This window comes from Plodia interpunctella, chromosome 4 (genome assembly GCF_027563975.2).
Source record: "Plodia interpunctella isolate USDA-ARS_2022_Savannah chromosome 4, ilPloInte3.2, whole genome shotgun sequence".
Taxonomy (NCBI): domain Eukaryota; kingdom Metazoa; phylum Arthropoda; class Insecta; order Lepidoptera; family Pyralidae; genus Plodia; species Plodia interpunctella.
The window spans coordinates 1,803,463-1,821,212 of NC_071297.1; the positions used below are offsets into that span (position 1 = coordinate 1,803,463).

The following is a 17,750-nucleotide window of genomic DNA, read 5'->3' on the forward strand; positions in this document are numbered from 1 at the left end:
GCTACAAAATACTAGCATTTCGGAACGACCACTGCTGAGAAGAAATGCCGAAAGAAACTCATTCAAACAGTGTTGGTCCCTATTATGCCAGAAGGGCTTACCAATTTTTAAATATAAATTTATGTATAATTTTTTATTAATATGATAGGTACAGATTTGTATCAAGTGAAAACTACCATTCAATTAAGCTTAATTACAATTTAATTAAACTTAATGAAGCTCAAAACACGTCATTAAACATTACACACGTATTTTAGTCGACTTATTTGTTGGATAATTCCAAAAAGTTTAAATGAATATCCACTTTATTGTTTTATGCCTAGAGTCGATATTTGTAATCTCGATTTTTTTAAAAGGTTGGCCTTCGAAGGGTTTGCTTCCGAGTGGTCATGCCTTAAGGCTCGACGGGTTTTTTTTAATGCAAACTAAGTTGTTACTGCGCCTATTTGCGTCACTGTTTTGATATTGAATGTTTACCTACTCTGTTGCACGAGTTTTTTGATTGGAAAATGTCATGATCATTTAACGTTTATATTTAGTACTGGCCTTACGATATTTCCCGCGCGATATTAAATTTATTAGTTGATATCTCAATGTCGTGGAATGAAACATGCATAATGCTTTTGGTGGTGCGATTGCGAACGGATTTTGACAAATACTGCAAGTCATTATTTATTCTTTCAATTATCCTGTAGTGTCCCACTGCTGGGCAAAGGCGTCCCGTTTCAAGGCATTTCTTTATATTATTAACCGTTTTTTTCCATGTGACCTATAGTTCCAGACACAGATTTTGAACGGGCAAACAAAAAAACCTTCAACTTTAGAGGTATTATACTTGTAGCATTAGTATAAAGATTAACCTTTGTTTTAGAGCATTCATGATTCAATCAGTTTGACAAGTACAGTCGGAAATGAAACAAAAGATTGTTATCTCGACCTCCAGAAGTAGTTATAACTAATAACGTACTACAATTGCAATAAAAGTCCGAATACTGGCCAGAGAGAAAGAAAAATCAAAAAGTTGTATTCCGTATTTAATATTAAGAATGATAACTATTAGCTATGCAAGTTCTACTGCAAGATAAAACTGAAGGGTAGTATATTCGTAATTTTGACGTGTATCTGTAATGTATACCTGTGCTGTAGCCATTGATTTATCAAAAACCATAATGATTATGATATCATTTCGACTAGCAAAGAAGATAGTAGTTAAAAAGTGGATGACATTATTTTGACCATGTTATTCAAATTAAAATAATTTATTGAGAAATTAGACCTTCTCAGGCACTTTTTCACGTCATTTTTTAATTTAAATAGTTATTTCTCATGGCAACTGGCATTTCGGAACGACCACTGCTGAGAAGAAATGCTGAAAGAAACTCATTTGAACAGTGTTGGTCCCTATCATGCCAGAAGGGCTTACTATTATTGTTTCTTAATTTTTTTTTCTAATAATATATCAAAGTACATAATATATTTTAAGTTCTAATTTAATCAAGATTATTCTTAGCCATGATTCAAAGTAGAGAGTTGTATAAAATTTTAATATAGAGTTATAAATGAAAAATATATAATAAAAATAATTATAAAATAAAATATTTTTGGTTACAATAAGTAAATATAAATAAATAAATATATTAGGACAAATCACACAGATTGAGCTAGCCCCAAAGTAAGTTCGAGACTTGTATTATGGGATACTAACTCAACGATACTATATTTTATAACAAATACATATATAGATAAACATCCAAAACCCGGGCCAATCAGAAAAAGATCATTTTCCATCATGACCCGACCGGGGATCGAACCCGGGACCTCTGCGGTTCAGTGGCAAGAACCTTACCACTGCGCCACCGAGGTGGTCACATTAGTAATAATAGTCACATTAGTAAGGAAGATTAAAGGATAATGGTATATAAGTTCCCACGGGAGCAAAAGCTGCGATTTATATCAGTTATAAAATACCAGTAATAATGTACATTCGTTCATGAATTTTCATTGTGCTAAACTTCAGCTAAGAATTTATACAACTACGTCTAGGCGTGTGAGTGTCATTGACCCAAAGGAAAAGGCCGTGACCATAAAAGGGATTTTAGTTAATTGAAATAGATATATCTTATGAAATGTGAGATTTTACGATTTCAAAATCGTCTCTTCTTTTTTTTTTCAAAATCGTTTTGGTCAGCTTCAATAACATTCCATCTTTTCAAGTTACAGCGTCATTGCTACAAGTTCACTATATTTAAGATGAATTATTTTACCGTATCACCTTTTGAGCTGAAGATTAATTAACTGTTAGTTAAACAAGCAACATAAATATATATTAGTTGCCACAAGCTTTTATTGTCGCTGGAGATCTTCTATCTTATTATTTATTTGATGCGTGATAAAAAAACCATGTCCGTGTTGTAAACCGTTGAGGAGTTCCCTCGTTGGGAGCCTAATCTGGTTGCACCATTAGGCCATGCTTATCATAGTAATGCATGGTCATGGAAACTGAAACGACATGGGAAATTTCAACTCTGTAGGACGAGTGGAAATAGTTGAGATTTAACTTGCAAGAATTGATTGCAGACAAACAAACTGCGGGACAAGTGGAAAAAATGTTTATTTGATTGAATTGCCATTACCAACTTCTGTTCAAACTATCATTACACATGATAAAAAAATACATTAGCTTATATTGACAAGCTATAGGGCATAGGTTATTCAGAGACTCACCGAAATTTAAAACTATATAACTAACTACAATACATACAATATACAATAAAACCAACTACAGTAAATAATTCAATTTTTGAACTACTTCTAAAGATTTCAAGAGATCAAAATGGCTGACGACAGGCGGCAAAATAACGTGTCTAGCTAAAGCATCTCAAAATCAAATCATTCATTCAAAAATTAGGCCTTCACAGGCACTTTTTCACGTCATATTCTAAATTAAATGATGATGTTTACCAAAGCTACAAACTACTAGCATTTCGGAACGACCACTGCTGAGAAGAAATACCGAAAGAAACTCATTCAAACAGTGTTGGTCCCTATTATGCCAGAAGGGCTTACCATTTATTAAATATAAATTTATGTATAATTTTTTATCAGTAATATAACAATGTAAGTACACAATAAAGTACATGGTCAAAAGGTAAACTGAAACATATTATGATCTCCACCTGCCTGCCTACGTCTAGAATAATGATACAGACAAACATACAGTCAAGATACATTGTAACATTTCAAGCTTAAGATTAGCTTCGTTTCCGCTCTCTGCATACAATTAGGGTGTTTCTCCACTGCCCGGCGATTAATTTAGAAAGTCAGCTAATTGCAGACTGCCTAATGATGCGTAATGCGCAGGCGCATTGACACCAAGCGGCTGTGTAAGTATGTACTTGATTAGTATTCTCCTTATTGAGTTACAAGTACGCAAGAAGCCTAGACTATAATAATATAGTGTATTTAGTTTGAAAAAATATATGTTTTGCTGAAACTAATATATATATATATATATATATATATATATATATATTTAATTACTATCTTCTTTACTAATCGAAATGATATCGTATTCATATGGTTTTGATCAATTAATAGCTACAGCAACGCTTTCACAGGTATACATTACAGATACACGTCAAAATTACGAATATACTAGCCTTCAGTTTTATCTTGCAGTAGAACTTGCATAGCTAATAGTTATCATACATAATATTAAATACGGAATACAACTTTTTGATTTTTCTTTCTCTCTGGCCAGTATTCGGACTTTTATTGCAATCGTATATATCAAAAATCGTAAAATAAAAATAAGATTTTTTGTTTTTTTTTGTGGTATTGTCAGAACATTATAATTTTAAACAACAACACGATGTGACAGTCAAACTAATTATATACATTTAACAATCAATGTGTAATTATGTCAATTCTATTTTGTACTATTATGAGAATTGTGAACCTGTCGAATCATAGTTATTAACAAAGTAATTATTTTGTTAACATACTCTCTTTGTTTACCGCATAGATAACGTTAATTACTATAGAAATTACTGTATATAAATAATGATATTCCAATGATCTAATGAGTATCGTTAATAGCTTAACAAACAAAACAACATATTTGTGTGATCAGAAAGATGTGGTTTCGAACGCTCATCGCGTTATATAAATAATATATAAGTTACGTAAACATAGGTTATATAAATATATATTATTTCTATCACACAACCAAAAATTATATATATATACATTTATCTTTTTAAAAATGGTGAGTCCTTTTGGCTCGATAGGGATTTCTTCTCAGTAGAGGTTGTTCCTGAATAGTAGTAGTCTGTAGCTTTGGTAAATATGACTTAATTTAGAATACGACGTGAAAAAGTGCCTGCGAATGCGTAATTTTTGAATCAATGATTTGATTTGTATTTCTCTAACTAGTTTTAAATCTTGAATTAAATATTTCATTCATTTAAAATTGAAAACTTTAATAATAAAAAACTTAATTATAGTATAAGTAAATTCAATTTACTAAATTAAACTAGAGCCTGAAGCAGTGGTGGTCACTTGACTACAAGGACTGTACTGGACTGGATGTTAACCAAGTGGTTAATATTACCAAGAGAGTCGTTGTCTATGTTTCATTCTATTTAATCACAACGACTCTCAGCCATAAGAAATGCGACTGTAAAAAAGGAAGTCTGTCGTAAAAATCACGTCAGATGATTTAGTCTGTTTGAATAGAATCCGATGGCAATAACTCACACGATGAAAGAGAAAGAAGACACACAATAGTCCCATCACCATACAAATTAGACACATCAACATAATTAAGAACAATTAGCATCTCATTTAGCGTTCTGTGAATCTCCCAATACATTCTAGGCGCCTTGACTGCAATTTACCCTATTCTTCACAGAATGACTCAACTAAAATTGTTACGAGTTTACCTATTCAATTTGTCTGCACGATCTCCTTTCAAAGAAACCTTTTTATATCGATTAGATATTAAAAATGTATTTTTCAATTATAAAATAAATCCTTAACCCAACTTGTGATGATGTATTCTGTTATTGTAATCTAATTTGAAGTTCTACGCACGTCATTGATAAACATACTATTACTTGGACTATTGCCAATATATTCCCTACATTCACATTCACAGTTCAACTATCTTTCCTAAACATAGATATCGGAATAATACAACTATTAGAAGTGACATCTGCTGTTATCTTTTATGGCTATACGCCTAAATAAAACTATAAATTTTTATAGCAATTTTTCCTGTTCAAGAAATTTTTACACCACAATTTAATATCAAAAGGATTTGGTAGATTTTTTTAAGAAGGCTAATATTGGACATATTGGGCGATTTACATTTATATAGGCGCGGTTTGAGATTCCTGCAATTTATGGTAATGGATACAGGTTTGCAGGGAATCCCACCACTGCGTAAGTGATATGATATATAGAGAAAGGTTGTGGGCTAGTATTTTATACATTGGCCATTTATTTCTAAGTTAAGGATATAGTTTAACAGTTATGGAATAAAGGATTTTGTAATGTATCCAAAATATCTCAAAGGCATAAAAACACGCGGCACTATCATTTCTATATTTTTCTATGTGCTATGACTATCGTTTGTCTCTTTCCTCCATTCTATCTCTCGCATTCCATCTCATTTGTGTTATAGATAAGTTATCTAACAGAAGCGTATTTTCTTTGTATTTATAGGTACCCGTTGGTTCTTATCTACATAATAGAGGTCTCAGATTCTCTGTGTTTTAAAACATCATCCATTTAGCGTATTTTTTTTGTTGTATTTTAACTATTACATCGGTGTAATTAAATCATACTTGTCAGACGTAAACCATTAACGGTTTTTGCTCATAGTATGTTAGTTAACACGTTTTTGTAATTAACTGGCCATTAATGTATGTAAATATTTTCTATAACGTGAGCAGAATTACATTGTATATAATTATTAGCTCATTGAATAAGTGTGGAAAGAATAAATAAATATATTACTGTAAAAGAATTGTATAAAAACCACAGAATGCTTAAAACGAAATTTCAATCATTATTTTCGAGATCCAGCTGAAACAGACAGACACATTAAACTTATTATACGCATCTTTCTCGTTGGGCGTTAAAATATAATTACTTGAAATGCTGGATTAAAATAAACGTATCTTCAAGCCGAACAAAAACTTCAAATTAAAACAACAAACATGTGTAAAAATCAAGTACAAGTGTTTCTGCGCCTTTTCTCTCTTTGTAAAGTTTGTATAGTGCTAAACTTGTCATGACGCCCACTGTACCAGTCGTGATGCGTAGTCATGAAAATACGACACTAAACAATTGCCAATCTGAGCACGAGCAGGTGCTGCAATGAATATTTACACCATAAAATACATCGACAGCTTCCATGTGGTTTATATTATGAAAAACCGCTCACGTTCTATGTAAATACGTCCGTCGAGCGAAAACTAGAAAGTTACACTCACACACAAACAAGCGCACGTACACAACACGCTCGCGTCTATGTGTGACCGGCTCGATTTCATAATTTAAATTCACATCATATCGAATTTAGATATTCTTTATTTAAACTTGAATCGTGAAGTAAAAAAAAAACTAATAGACAAAAACTCACCGCTTCTGATTCCTCAAGTAGATTTGCCTCCCACAACATGTTATTTGCGAACAGTCCAACACGTTTCACTTTTAAAAAGTTAAGAGTTCTTTTTTCAAAAGGGTCAGTTCATTTCGCGGGTACGGTCACAATATTTCTTCCCGTGACGTAAGGAAAGTTAAATGACTTTTCTTTTAAGAGCAACGCGGCGGTTCTGCGCGGAGTCTGAAAGCTGTGTGCGCCCGCGCAGCGTCTAGTCTCCGCTCGAAGACACCCGACGGCCTCCGAAGCTGTCCGAACGCACCGACCCAGTTTGGACCACTTGGAGCTCGGCGCTTTTTTTCGCATTTTCCAATGAAATACTCGACTGGATATATAGAAAATGGGTGCTGGGGAAAATAATTTAACGCTTGACTGCAGCGGATTTAATTAGAGTTGAATGTCAATGTTTCATGTAGTTTCTTTGTGTACGCATATAGGTACTAGAGGCTATTGAAATTGTTTTATTCTCATGTAAATATATATGCATTAATTATTTCTTGAACCATAAAAAGTTTCTTATAATATAACTCTACATAGAAAAGGCTAAGTATCTGCTGATTAGATCATTATCTACTACAAAACCATAACAGGTTCCTAAACAATAAAAACAATCGAAATATAGTACAACAATAAAAATGTTTCATTGTAAAAATATGTAATATTCACAAACGAAACTCATCCTTACAAAGGATCTACAAAAAGCTACGAATGTCTACGATTTTTGGTGAGTGCTACGATGTATGTCACTTTATACTTATTATAAAAAGAAGTAACCCCTGTCGCGTCTGTCTATCTAAACATTAAACACTTAATAGATAATGTGATTCCTGTGGGTGTACAATTTATTTTAGTTTTATCCGAGCAAAGCCGGGACTAAAGATATCTTCTAGTTTATTCTACGTTTGTTTTTCAGTTATTTTTAAGTGTAAATTGTAAAAATATTGTAACTTTTATATTTTATTAATGTTGACATTGCCTATTTACAGTTACCCAAGAAGTAGAACGAAACTGATAGTGACAAAAAATGCGTTATACATTAGATAGAGTAAGATTTACGTTAACTATATTTCGGTGGCTTTTACTAGTTTAGTTTAAAGAGTACCCTAAGTTTTGTAATATCTCTTTCTTTCATCCTCTCCTTGGAAAACGTAAATACCCGACTGCCATTTTCCAAGGTTTCCATGGCGAATTATTTCATGAAAAAATGTTAAGTTATTGCTTATCTGAGGCATTAGTCACAAGTTTAAAAAAAAAAAATTCCACTAGCGTTTAATTGCTGGTTAATAAATAAAATTATTTTTTCTGCTTTCGTAATTCTCAGAAACTGATCAGAATGTACTGTACATACGAAACATGACATAAAAAACATAATTTTCTTATTTTCAGAACTTTATTCTCAACCTTAAATAATTCTAATTCTTCATGCTCAACTAATATTATAAATACAAAAAGTAAGTTTGTTTGTATTATTTGTACCTCTGTCCAATTTCTTTTGTCGATTCAACTAGTCTTTTTGAATTTTCTCAAACATGTACGTAAGAGTAGAAAGTAGGGAAGAATATAGGCTTTTCATTCTGAGATAAAGTACATTTCCCATTCAATTCAAACGAGCGAATCCGCGTGTAAAACCTAGTAGCAACTAAATTGAAATTAATGCTCAAACAACAACAAAACCTTCATCCCACGTCACGTTAATATGTCATAACATAAGCGGAACATAGCAAACATATATTAGTTCTATTCTACATTGCTTCTAAGAAATTTCCCATAGATTTGGTTACCAAATGTCGTCGGTCCGTGTTGGCCCGTTACGTCAAAGTATGATCGATCGAGATTACATTGATCATAGTAGACGTCAACCTACTATTGTCACGAAACTCGACTCAAATAAGATCATAACTTGTGTCTTTTAAAAGACTTCGGTGGCGCAGTGGTAAAGTGAGTACCCCTGAACAGAGAGGTCCCGGGTTCGAGCCCCGGTCGGGTCATGATGGAAAATGATCTTTTTCTGATTGGCCCGGGTCTTGGATGTTTATCTATATATATATATATATATATATATATATATATATATATATATATATATATATATATATATATATATATATATATATATATATATATATATATTTGTTATAAAATATAGTATCGTTAAGTTAATATCCCATAACACAAGTCTGGAACTTACTTTGGGGCTAGCTCAATTTGTGTAATGTGTCCTAATATTTATTTATTCATTTATTCTTTATTCTCTCTCAATATTTTTATCCATATATACATTCCATCAGTATGAATCTTGTCTCTTTATAATAATATATACAAATAATTCCATCAGTATGGAACTTGTCTCTTTATAATATTATAGTATAGTCCATACTAATGTTATAAAGTGTTGTCGGTTTTTGCAAAACGTGGCTATACCAGTTACACAGAGTTTGTCTGCTATATCTCGGACATGAAGACTGCCGCGAATGCTAGTTCCTCGACTCGAATCGAATTCCCATGGTACCTACAACATCGGACACGGTGAGACGGTGACGGTACCCAAATAAATGCATCCGTTTACTGATCCTTGTTATAAAAATATAGGAAAATCCCACATAGATATACATATTTCGATTTGTCATTGCTCGCATTTTACACTGTAATCAATGTTTCATATTAAATATTTTCCGGTAAAAAAAATGACCACAATAATCGACGGAATTATCTAGAAATAATATTTTTTATTAAGTATTGAATGGTGCAGTGTACAGCGTATTACTCAGACAAATACAATGTGAAATTCTCTGCTATAATTGCCGCATACAGGTCAATGGTAAGTAAATTGGCATGGCGGTGTTCTGTACAACTTTTGACCTTTTCTTAATAAAATACAGGTACCAAGGGCTAATTTGAATGTAGTGTTTTAAGTACACATGGTAATTTTTATTTTTGTAAAATATTACATATATTGTTTGTGTCACGTCACGATTGTTAACTTGTTTTTCAAGCTGCTATTGTCTGTCTTTTTGTAATGAATTTATAAATACATATATGTTGCCCGGTTGTGATGTTGTTCACTCCCGTGGGAATTTTGAGATATACCTATAGCAATCTTGGATAATATACCTTTCTAATGGTGAAAGAATTTTTGAAATTGGTTCGGTTGTTTCAGAGTTTACCCGCCTCAAACTCACAAACGCTTACATCTTTATAAAAATAGATATAAAGAAAAAAAACACATTTCATTATTAAAGTGCAAGTTTTTTGCAAGAAAGTTTTGATATAGTGTCAGAATTAGATAATCAGAAGGTGACCATATAAGGGACTTTATAGTAAAATCTCCGTTATAACTGCCTCTCTCATTTGAGCATTTTCGCAGTTTCTTCCTAAGATTTCGCAGCCCAGGGTTCAATTTTTTTTTACACCGCAATGCTATTGATAATAATATTATTTCCAAAGTAGTGCCTTATTTAGTTGTGTACATCAATCAAATCAAATGAAACAATCAAATTTCAATGTTCATTTGTGGCCTTCATAATCTTAGATGTTCCGAATGTCCTTTCCAGAAATAGGTTTTTGTTCATTAATAATTATTGAGTACTTATTTGGATTGTAAATGACCAAAATTTAACCTGTATGGAAAACTTTACGATGATAGATTAAATTAAGAGTTTACATAAAATCGTAATGTACAAACACACTAAGATATTTATATTTATTAGCTCACAAGTGAAACATTAGATATGAGAATTGTTGTAAGTAAATACTACTTATATAGTGTATGTAACTTCCCCTCACAACATCAGTACTGTTGCTAATTAGATAGTTGTGAGAAGCAATAGCATCATCTAATTAGACCTATTTATGTATTCTGTAGTCACCTAATTGGATTGGATGTTTGTAAATAATAACTTGTTTAAAATATTTAGTGTGGGTTGCACCCTCAACTACGACGTTAACTTTAACGTGCGCAGAAAAACGCACTGTGACTAAACATCAATGGAGCGCCGGTTGAAATCAACGTCAAATTTGACGGTACAACTCATCCTGTTTAGTATTCACTGAAGTAAACATCGTCGTTAAAATTTTAACTTGTCAGTCAATTTTTCACGTCAGATTGTAATTCGTAATACGTAAAAACGTAAAAAACTATAAACTGCGAACAAATTAATTTCTTTTAAGAGTAGTACATGCAAACAAAAGAAAAAAAAATAGATAATTAAAAAAAAACGCGTTACACTCCGGGAGTGCAAGCAGAAACTTGAATATTAACTTATTATTATTATATTAGAGTGAAAACTTGAATATTAACGTTGTGCATTTTTGACATCTTACGAAGTTTTGATCAGGGTCACGTGTCCTGACGCGAGTTTAACATTTTTTACCCATCACAAAAAGTGCACAACAATAAGACATAGTTTTAAAAAAAATTAACAAATATCCGCCAATTTCCCATATGAATAGAACCTGGATGCTAGAAACTGTATCATAAGATTAGTTTTACACTAATAATAATACTTTCGTGCTATCCTGAGCCAGTCACAGAACGCTAGTTAGGAAATATTTTAATAACAGTCGCTCGCAAGTCGCCATAATTATTTCTACTCTAGTTTCAACTGAGAGCCGTGATAGATGCGTGCGTGTGAGTCGAGATAATGACGTGTATTAATATCGTGGAGTTCGCGCTTGCTAACTCTATATAGAGAATGTAGGCAAAATTGTTGATACTTGCTGCAGGTATTTTATATTAATTTATATTTACAATTATTGGGAGCTCGAAGATCACATTTAACTCCATGGTGGGCTTATTGATGGAATTGACATGTAATTATTATTAATTATTACAACCTATTCATATTAATTGTATTTCACATTCTGTTTTGTAACTCATGTTGATAGTGAAAATTAAAAAAGATGCTTTTTTTTTATTACACATTTTGTTAGAGATTTATTTACGACTTAGATACCCTTGAAAAGTAAACATTACTTATTTCCGTTTTTCGTCATATTCCCGCTGTGTCTATTCATGAAATTTTCCGTATACACCTTACACACAATACAAGATATCTGTACAAATTAATCAGAACAAACAGACAAATAAATTATCATTTTATGATAATAACAATTACTAGCTTCAGACAGGCCGTCCTTGTCTGTCCGTGACATTTTCAAATAACCAGCAAATCAAAGTTCATTAAAATAAATAAACAACAAATAATAAAGAAAAAAGTGACAGCTAAATGGCTAGTGGCCGGACTTTGATCTGGGGAAAACTTTCATTCGAATTAAACAACATGGGTGTAAGGACACTTGCATCATTGTCATCTGTATCGCATACGTCAGTGTGGACTCGGCACGATTTCAGCACGTATATTATCAGCATTTATACCCACGTGAAATCTAAAGCTAAGCAAGTAATTTGTTTCATTACATTTTGACTCACAAAGTTTTAAATTCTCAATAGCTATATTGAGAATTTAAAACGGAGCTTAGCATAATTTCTTAACGCGATCCACTTCACAACCTAAACTAAACTGCATCGCAAATTCGTATGTACCATCGACTTATTTTTTAGTAGCAATGCGATTGATTTTAGGTCCCTAAATTGAACTGTGCTGCATTTGAATCGTCCCATAAAGATTGATACTTGGCCGGCAGATAACAGGGTTACATCTTAAGGTACAAAGGTCGTTGTCTCGTACCTCACTCTCATATAATTCTGCCGCCAAACGGAGCAATGCCTACATTGTTCTATTCCGGGTTGAAGGGTGATAGACGATGGTGATAACAGGTTACTGTGACAAAAGATCCTAAGCTCTAAAGTAGACAACGCGCGTTTGACACCCTTGGTGTTGCAGGCGTTGATAGGCCGTGGCGACCACTTACCATCAAGTGCCTGCTTGGTAGTGTTAAAAATTAATAATAATGTAATAGTTTAAAAAACACTAGAAAAACATGCTTCTGTTATTGGTAGGTTTGAACTTTTATCCAGAATGTTTTACTAAAAATGTTTGTGTATTGAATTTCCTATACATATCGTACGTAACTAATACACAAAAAAATGTACAAGCCAAATTATCCGAATTCGATATAATATATTGTCATATCTATTTGTCATATCTATTGTATCTTTATCTATATATATTATCATATGACCTCTATATATGTATCTAGATAGAATCCATGTCTGAGAGAATAATGTTTTTTTCATATTCTCATTGCAACATCCAATAAAGAAAAAATACTGCGCGATCGGACCTCGGTCGCCCATGTAATATTATGATATTAATATAGGAAAAAGTCACGCGAAAACCACTAGACCTAGACACTCAAAAAAACTAGGTATTAAGCACTTTTTTAAATCTTTTTTTTAGGGGATTTTATCATGAAAAGACTCGCCAGCGCCATCGTACTCAATAGAGAGAAATTTATTAATGATTGGAAATTAAAAGTTAATAGATTTTTTTGCTGTTGTTGAATTTGGATTGGTTAAAATGGTCTCTGCTAATCCTACATCTTTTCGATTCAATTTAACCTGGCTCAGTAATAGCCACATAATATAAAACTATATTTTTCAAGCTTATGATTATCTGTATATTTTTCGCTACATGCGTTTCTGGCCTAAATAGCTCTAAATAGATACAAGCAATTAGCCATCATTAATTTCATGCTAACGCGGGGCTAAAATTGGAAACAGGCTGTCGCCCCCGGCTCTGCATATGTTATTTTTATTGCTGGAATATTACCCTCAATGAGACTTATAATGTCGGAAATCTTGCTGCATAACTAGTGCACTATATTTGCATGTAGATATAAGTTTTATGACTTAACGTAGTGTTTTAGTGCTTTTTTGTCACAAGCGTAGGCTGTAGACATTTTGTGTCATTTTAAACTTTTTCGATTTTGACGTTTTTCTGTTGATAAATAAATTGTAAAAGTGTACATATATTCTAGAATTATCAGTTTCTTTTGCATTGTAAGTTTTTACCACAGGCTTTAACTTATTTCTAGCAACAAATAAATGACTATGTACAAAATATCGCTAACAATATGAAGTTAACAATATAAATTTTATACACGAAATAAAAAAAAAGTTATGTATGATGTATGAGACCAAAGTCAAGCGGAATATCATAGAGATGAGTAACCATGATGTTGGAAACTAAATAAACTTGCTTTTTGGACATCACTGATTCATAGCTACTGTCACGTTTTACTAACAACCAACTTCATAGTTATGCTGCATCGCCCGAGGTTACTTGAGTCTCTCTCATATTTTTTTTAAATAATTCAAAAAATTAAATAAACACAGCGAAGTGACTTGGTTATTTGGGTTTTTTCATTTTGTACCTTAAAAAATAAAAAAACGGATCCCATCGCTGTCTGTCTGGCAACAACTTCTCTGAGGAACAACGCGTAGACTTCTAAGCGTTGCTCATCAGAGAAGTTGTTATCAGTATCAATTTTTATATCAGACTAGATGTTGCCCGGGGCTTCGCTCCCGTGGGAATTTTGAGATAAAATATAGCCTATAGCAATATTGGATAATGTACCTTTCTAATGGTGAAAGAATTTTTGAATATGACTCTGTAGTTTCTACCGAGCCTATTCTTATACATACAAACTCATAAACTCACAAACGCTTACCTCTTTATAATAATAGTATAGCTACATTGTAATTGGGATACATCTACATATCAATACAATTTACTCGTCCTCTTCTTCATAGTCGTATTCCTCATGGCTGAGGGTCGTAGTCATGAATTAAACACACACAAAGGCTTTCGTGGTTTACCGTTGCCTTCTCAATTTCACACATAAGTTTATAATCAATCAGAGTGCAGGTTTCCTCACGATGTTTTCCTTCACCGGAAGCAAGTGGTGGTCTATGAAAACTACTATATATGAGTCAGATTGGTATACAAACTCGATACGAACCTTTCGATCCGCAAGGGGACGTTTTAACCATTACACCACCACCGCTTCAAAAATACCTTGCTCAGTAAAAACAATAAAATGCCATTGTGGCCCTTAGATAGCAGATAACTTGCATAACAAGTTTTTGAAATGCGGAAAATGGTTACTTTTACCGCGACTCGTGAACTTCGACGACCTTGCGCTTTTATTTCCTAAAGCTGAGAGTAATTTGCTTCGACGTCTTATCTTTAATATGAATAATACGGCAAGTTTCATTCGTGGACATTTATTAAGGTCTTATAAGTTGAATAATTAAATAATTATTATATAAGATAGTTGAAAATACATCTTTAACTCTTGCTTATTTATGACAAATGAAATTAATATTATATATAAACTATTAGTACTATATATATTATTAGAAAAAAACATTGTAAGAAACAATAATGGTAAGCCGATCTGGCATGATAGGGACCAACACTGTTCAAATGAGTTTCTTTCGGCATTTCTTCTCAGTTGTGGTCGTTCCGAAATGCCAGTAGTTTGTTGCTTGTGAGAAATAACTATAAATATAAAAATTGACGAGAAAAAGTGCCTGTGAAGGTCTAATTTCTGAACAAATGATTGAATTTACACTTACTAAAATAATAATATATATATATTAAGTATTAATTACTTCCTCAATAATCACTTACAGTAATTATACTCTAAATAATTATTGAGTAAGTTTAATATTTAATATATATGTATAAAAAATTACTAAACGCAGAACAGAGGCCAGATTTCTGTGTTTTCAATGCATAAAATTTGTCATAGAAATAAAGGTTGCTAAAAATTTAATAAATAAACCTCATGCTTACCTATTTTATGTTTCTATAGAAATAGAATCTACATTTGTAATGTGCGGGTACTCGTAACTCACATGATAACTTAGTTTACTCAATATGTTTATAGTATACGATACGTAAAAGATTTACTTTTATAAAAAGTCTATTTTTAATATAAAAGTAAATAGAAAGTTTTGAGTTTTACTTTTTGATAAAAAACTAAAACTTTCGTCAAAAGCCCAAAAGAAAATTTTATCTAGACCCATAAACAATTATGACTTTGACAAATAAAATGACAATACTTAGATAACAAAGGTGTCTTTAAAAACCAGTTCTCAGGCCATCTAATGAAAAATCATAGACAAGAGTAGGTACGTATATCAATCTGCAACACGCAACACCTGTTTCTACCTAATGCAGTGAATAGGTACCAGTTTAAAAATAAAATTGTATAGATCAGTCATTATAATTAATTCCACAGTCTGACCTTTGTATCAAATAGAATATAAATCAGCTAAGCTACGAGCTTTTAAATTACTTAAACACAAAAGGAAAATCATGTTTATATTGAAATTTAATAATTAATGTCACAAGAATGTTATTAGTGTTTTGTGATAAACAAAAGACACGCAAAGTTTATGATAAAATTGAAAATTAAAAAAAAAATTAAGTGTAAATTATGAATACAATTCAAACTCTCAGAAAGTCTAACTAAAAGTAAGTTTCTGTTACCATGTCTAATTTCAAAAATATTAATTTGATTTAACGAAAATATTTTTTTTTTTTTGAAAACCCTATTAAGAGTGCTTGGCAAAACTAATCTTTTGATTGATCGATAGCCACTAGCAAAATTTATTTATTTATTTATTCATACAACTACCATTACAGGTATACACCTAATGTGATAGTGCAGACTTATATACTATTAATTACAACACATAACAAATGACAAATAAAGTGACTTTTGTGAATTCACTCAAGGCGCACGAGAATATGTCGTCTCGCTCATGGACCATATTAATGGTTTTAATACCTATCGTAAAAGCCATTTTGGCAAGCAGATTAGTCCTCGCGGCGGGCACCACCAGCAGCGGCGGACGTCTTCTCCGACCCACGTATCCATCCGTCCGGAATGCAAAAGTTCAAAAGTTGAAATACTCGATTGCGATTGTATTACGTAATTTATATATATATATATATATATACATATATATATATACATATATATATATATATATATATATATATATATATATATATATATATATATATATATATATATATATATATATATATATATATATATATATATATATATATATATATATATATATATATATATATATATATATATATATATATATATATATATATATATATATATGTATATAATATACAATGTTGATATAATGTTTGGTAGATTATATTAAGTAAAAGTAAGTAATTGATTTATTTAATTCAACATGTTGTAAAAATTTAAACTTAACACAAACTTCAAAAACGCGTCAAAGATTATTTACCTGTCTAGTTCATCCTAGTTCAGTTGGTATGTGTAGTTTATGTGATATTTATTTTTATATGTATGTATATATGTATTTATATATAATATTTGCATGTATGTGTATTTTATTTTTGAATTTAAATTTTTGTTTTCTTTTCATTTTCTTTTTCTTTTTTAAATATATTTTATGCACACGCCAGTCTGCCTCTACGTAGCACATCTCCTCTCGCGGGTCTACTGGAAGAGATTTCATTTGAAATAAGTAGCTCCCTTGTACTCATTTTTATAATGTAATTTATATTTTAAGTTTTTTTGTGTACATTAAATGATAAATAAATAAATAAAACTTTTAAATAAATAACTAACTAAAAATAATTTTGAGAGACGCCTTTGCTGGGATATAACCACTAGCAAAATAGTTGATTGTGTTGCGTAATTATGCATTAATATGATAAGCTTGACCGGATGGTGTGCCCGAGAACTGCTCCAGACATGGGAACTCCTCAACAGTTTACTGCACGGACATGATTATTTTTATCACACATTGAATACATTATTTGACCACTCTGACAAAAAAACTAAAAGCTTGTGTCAAAAATGTCATTTTTGTAAAAATACTTATTCAAATTATTACAACAACGAAAAATTTATAAATTCTTCCTATAATTTCCTAAAATAGCATCAGAGCACGACAAACTTTAGGTGGGTTGCACCAGTAGTGAACTTTGACGTTAACCTTAACCTGCTTGCCATCGTTTAGACAAAATGGCGTACTTGCGTTGTTCTGCGCAGGATAAAGTTAGCGTAGAAGTTGACTGGTGCAATTCAACTTTAATATTCACAATGTCAT

At 31.7% G+C, this 17,750-nt stretch overlaps 1 protein-coding gene across 1 annotated transcript in view; it reads right to left on the bottom strand.

The window, feature by feature from the left end:
- The window catches only part of Ets98B (Ets at 98B), a 36,573-nt gene extending 29,701 nt beyond the window's left edge, over positions 1-6,872 (bottom strand). The window contains exon 1 of the mRNA XM_053743899.2: positions 6,650-6,872. Within this exon, the coding sequence (XP_053599874.1) occupies positions 6,650-6,688 (39 nt within the window). The 5' untranslated portion in view covers positions 6,689-6,872. The remainder of the gene's footprint in view (positions 1-6,649) is intronic.
- Positions 6,873-17,750: the final 10,878 nt, after the last annotated feature.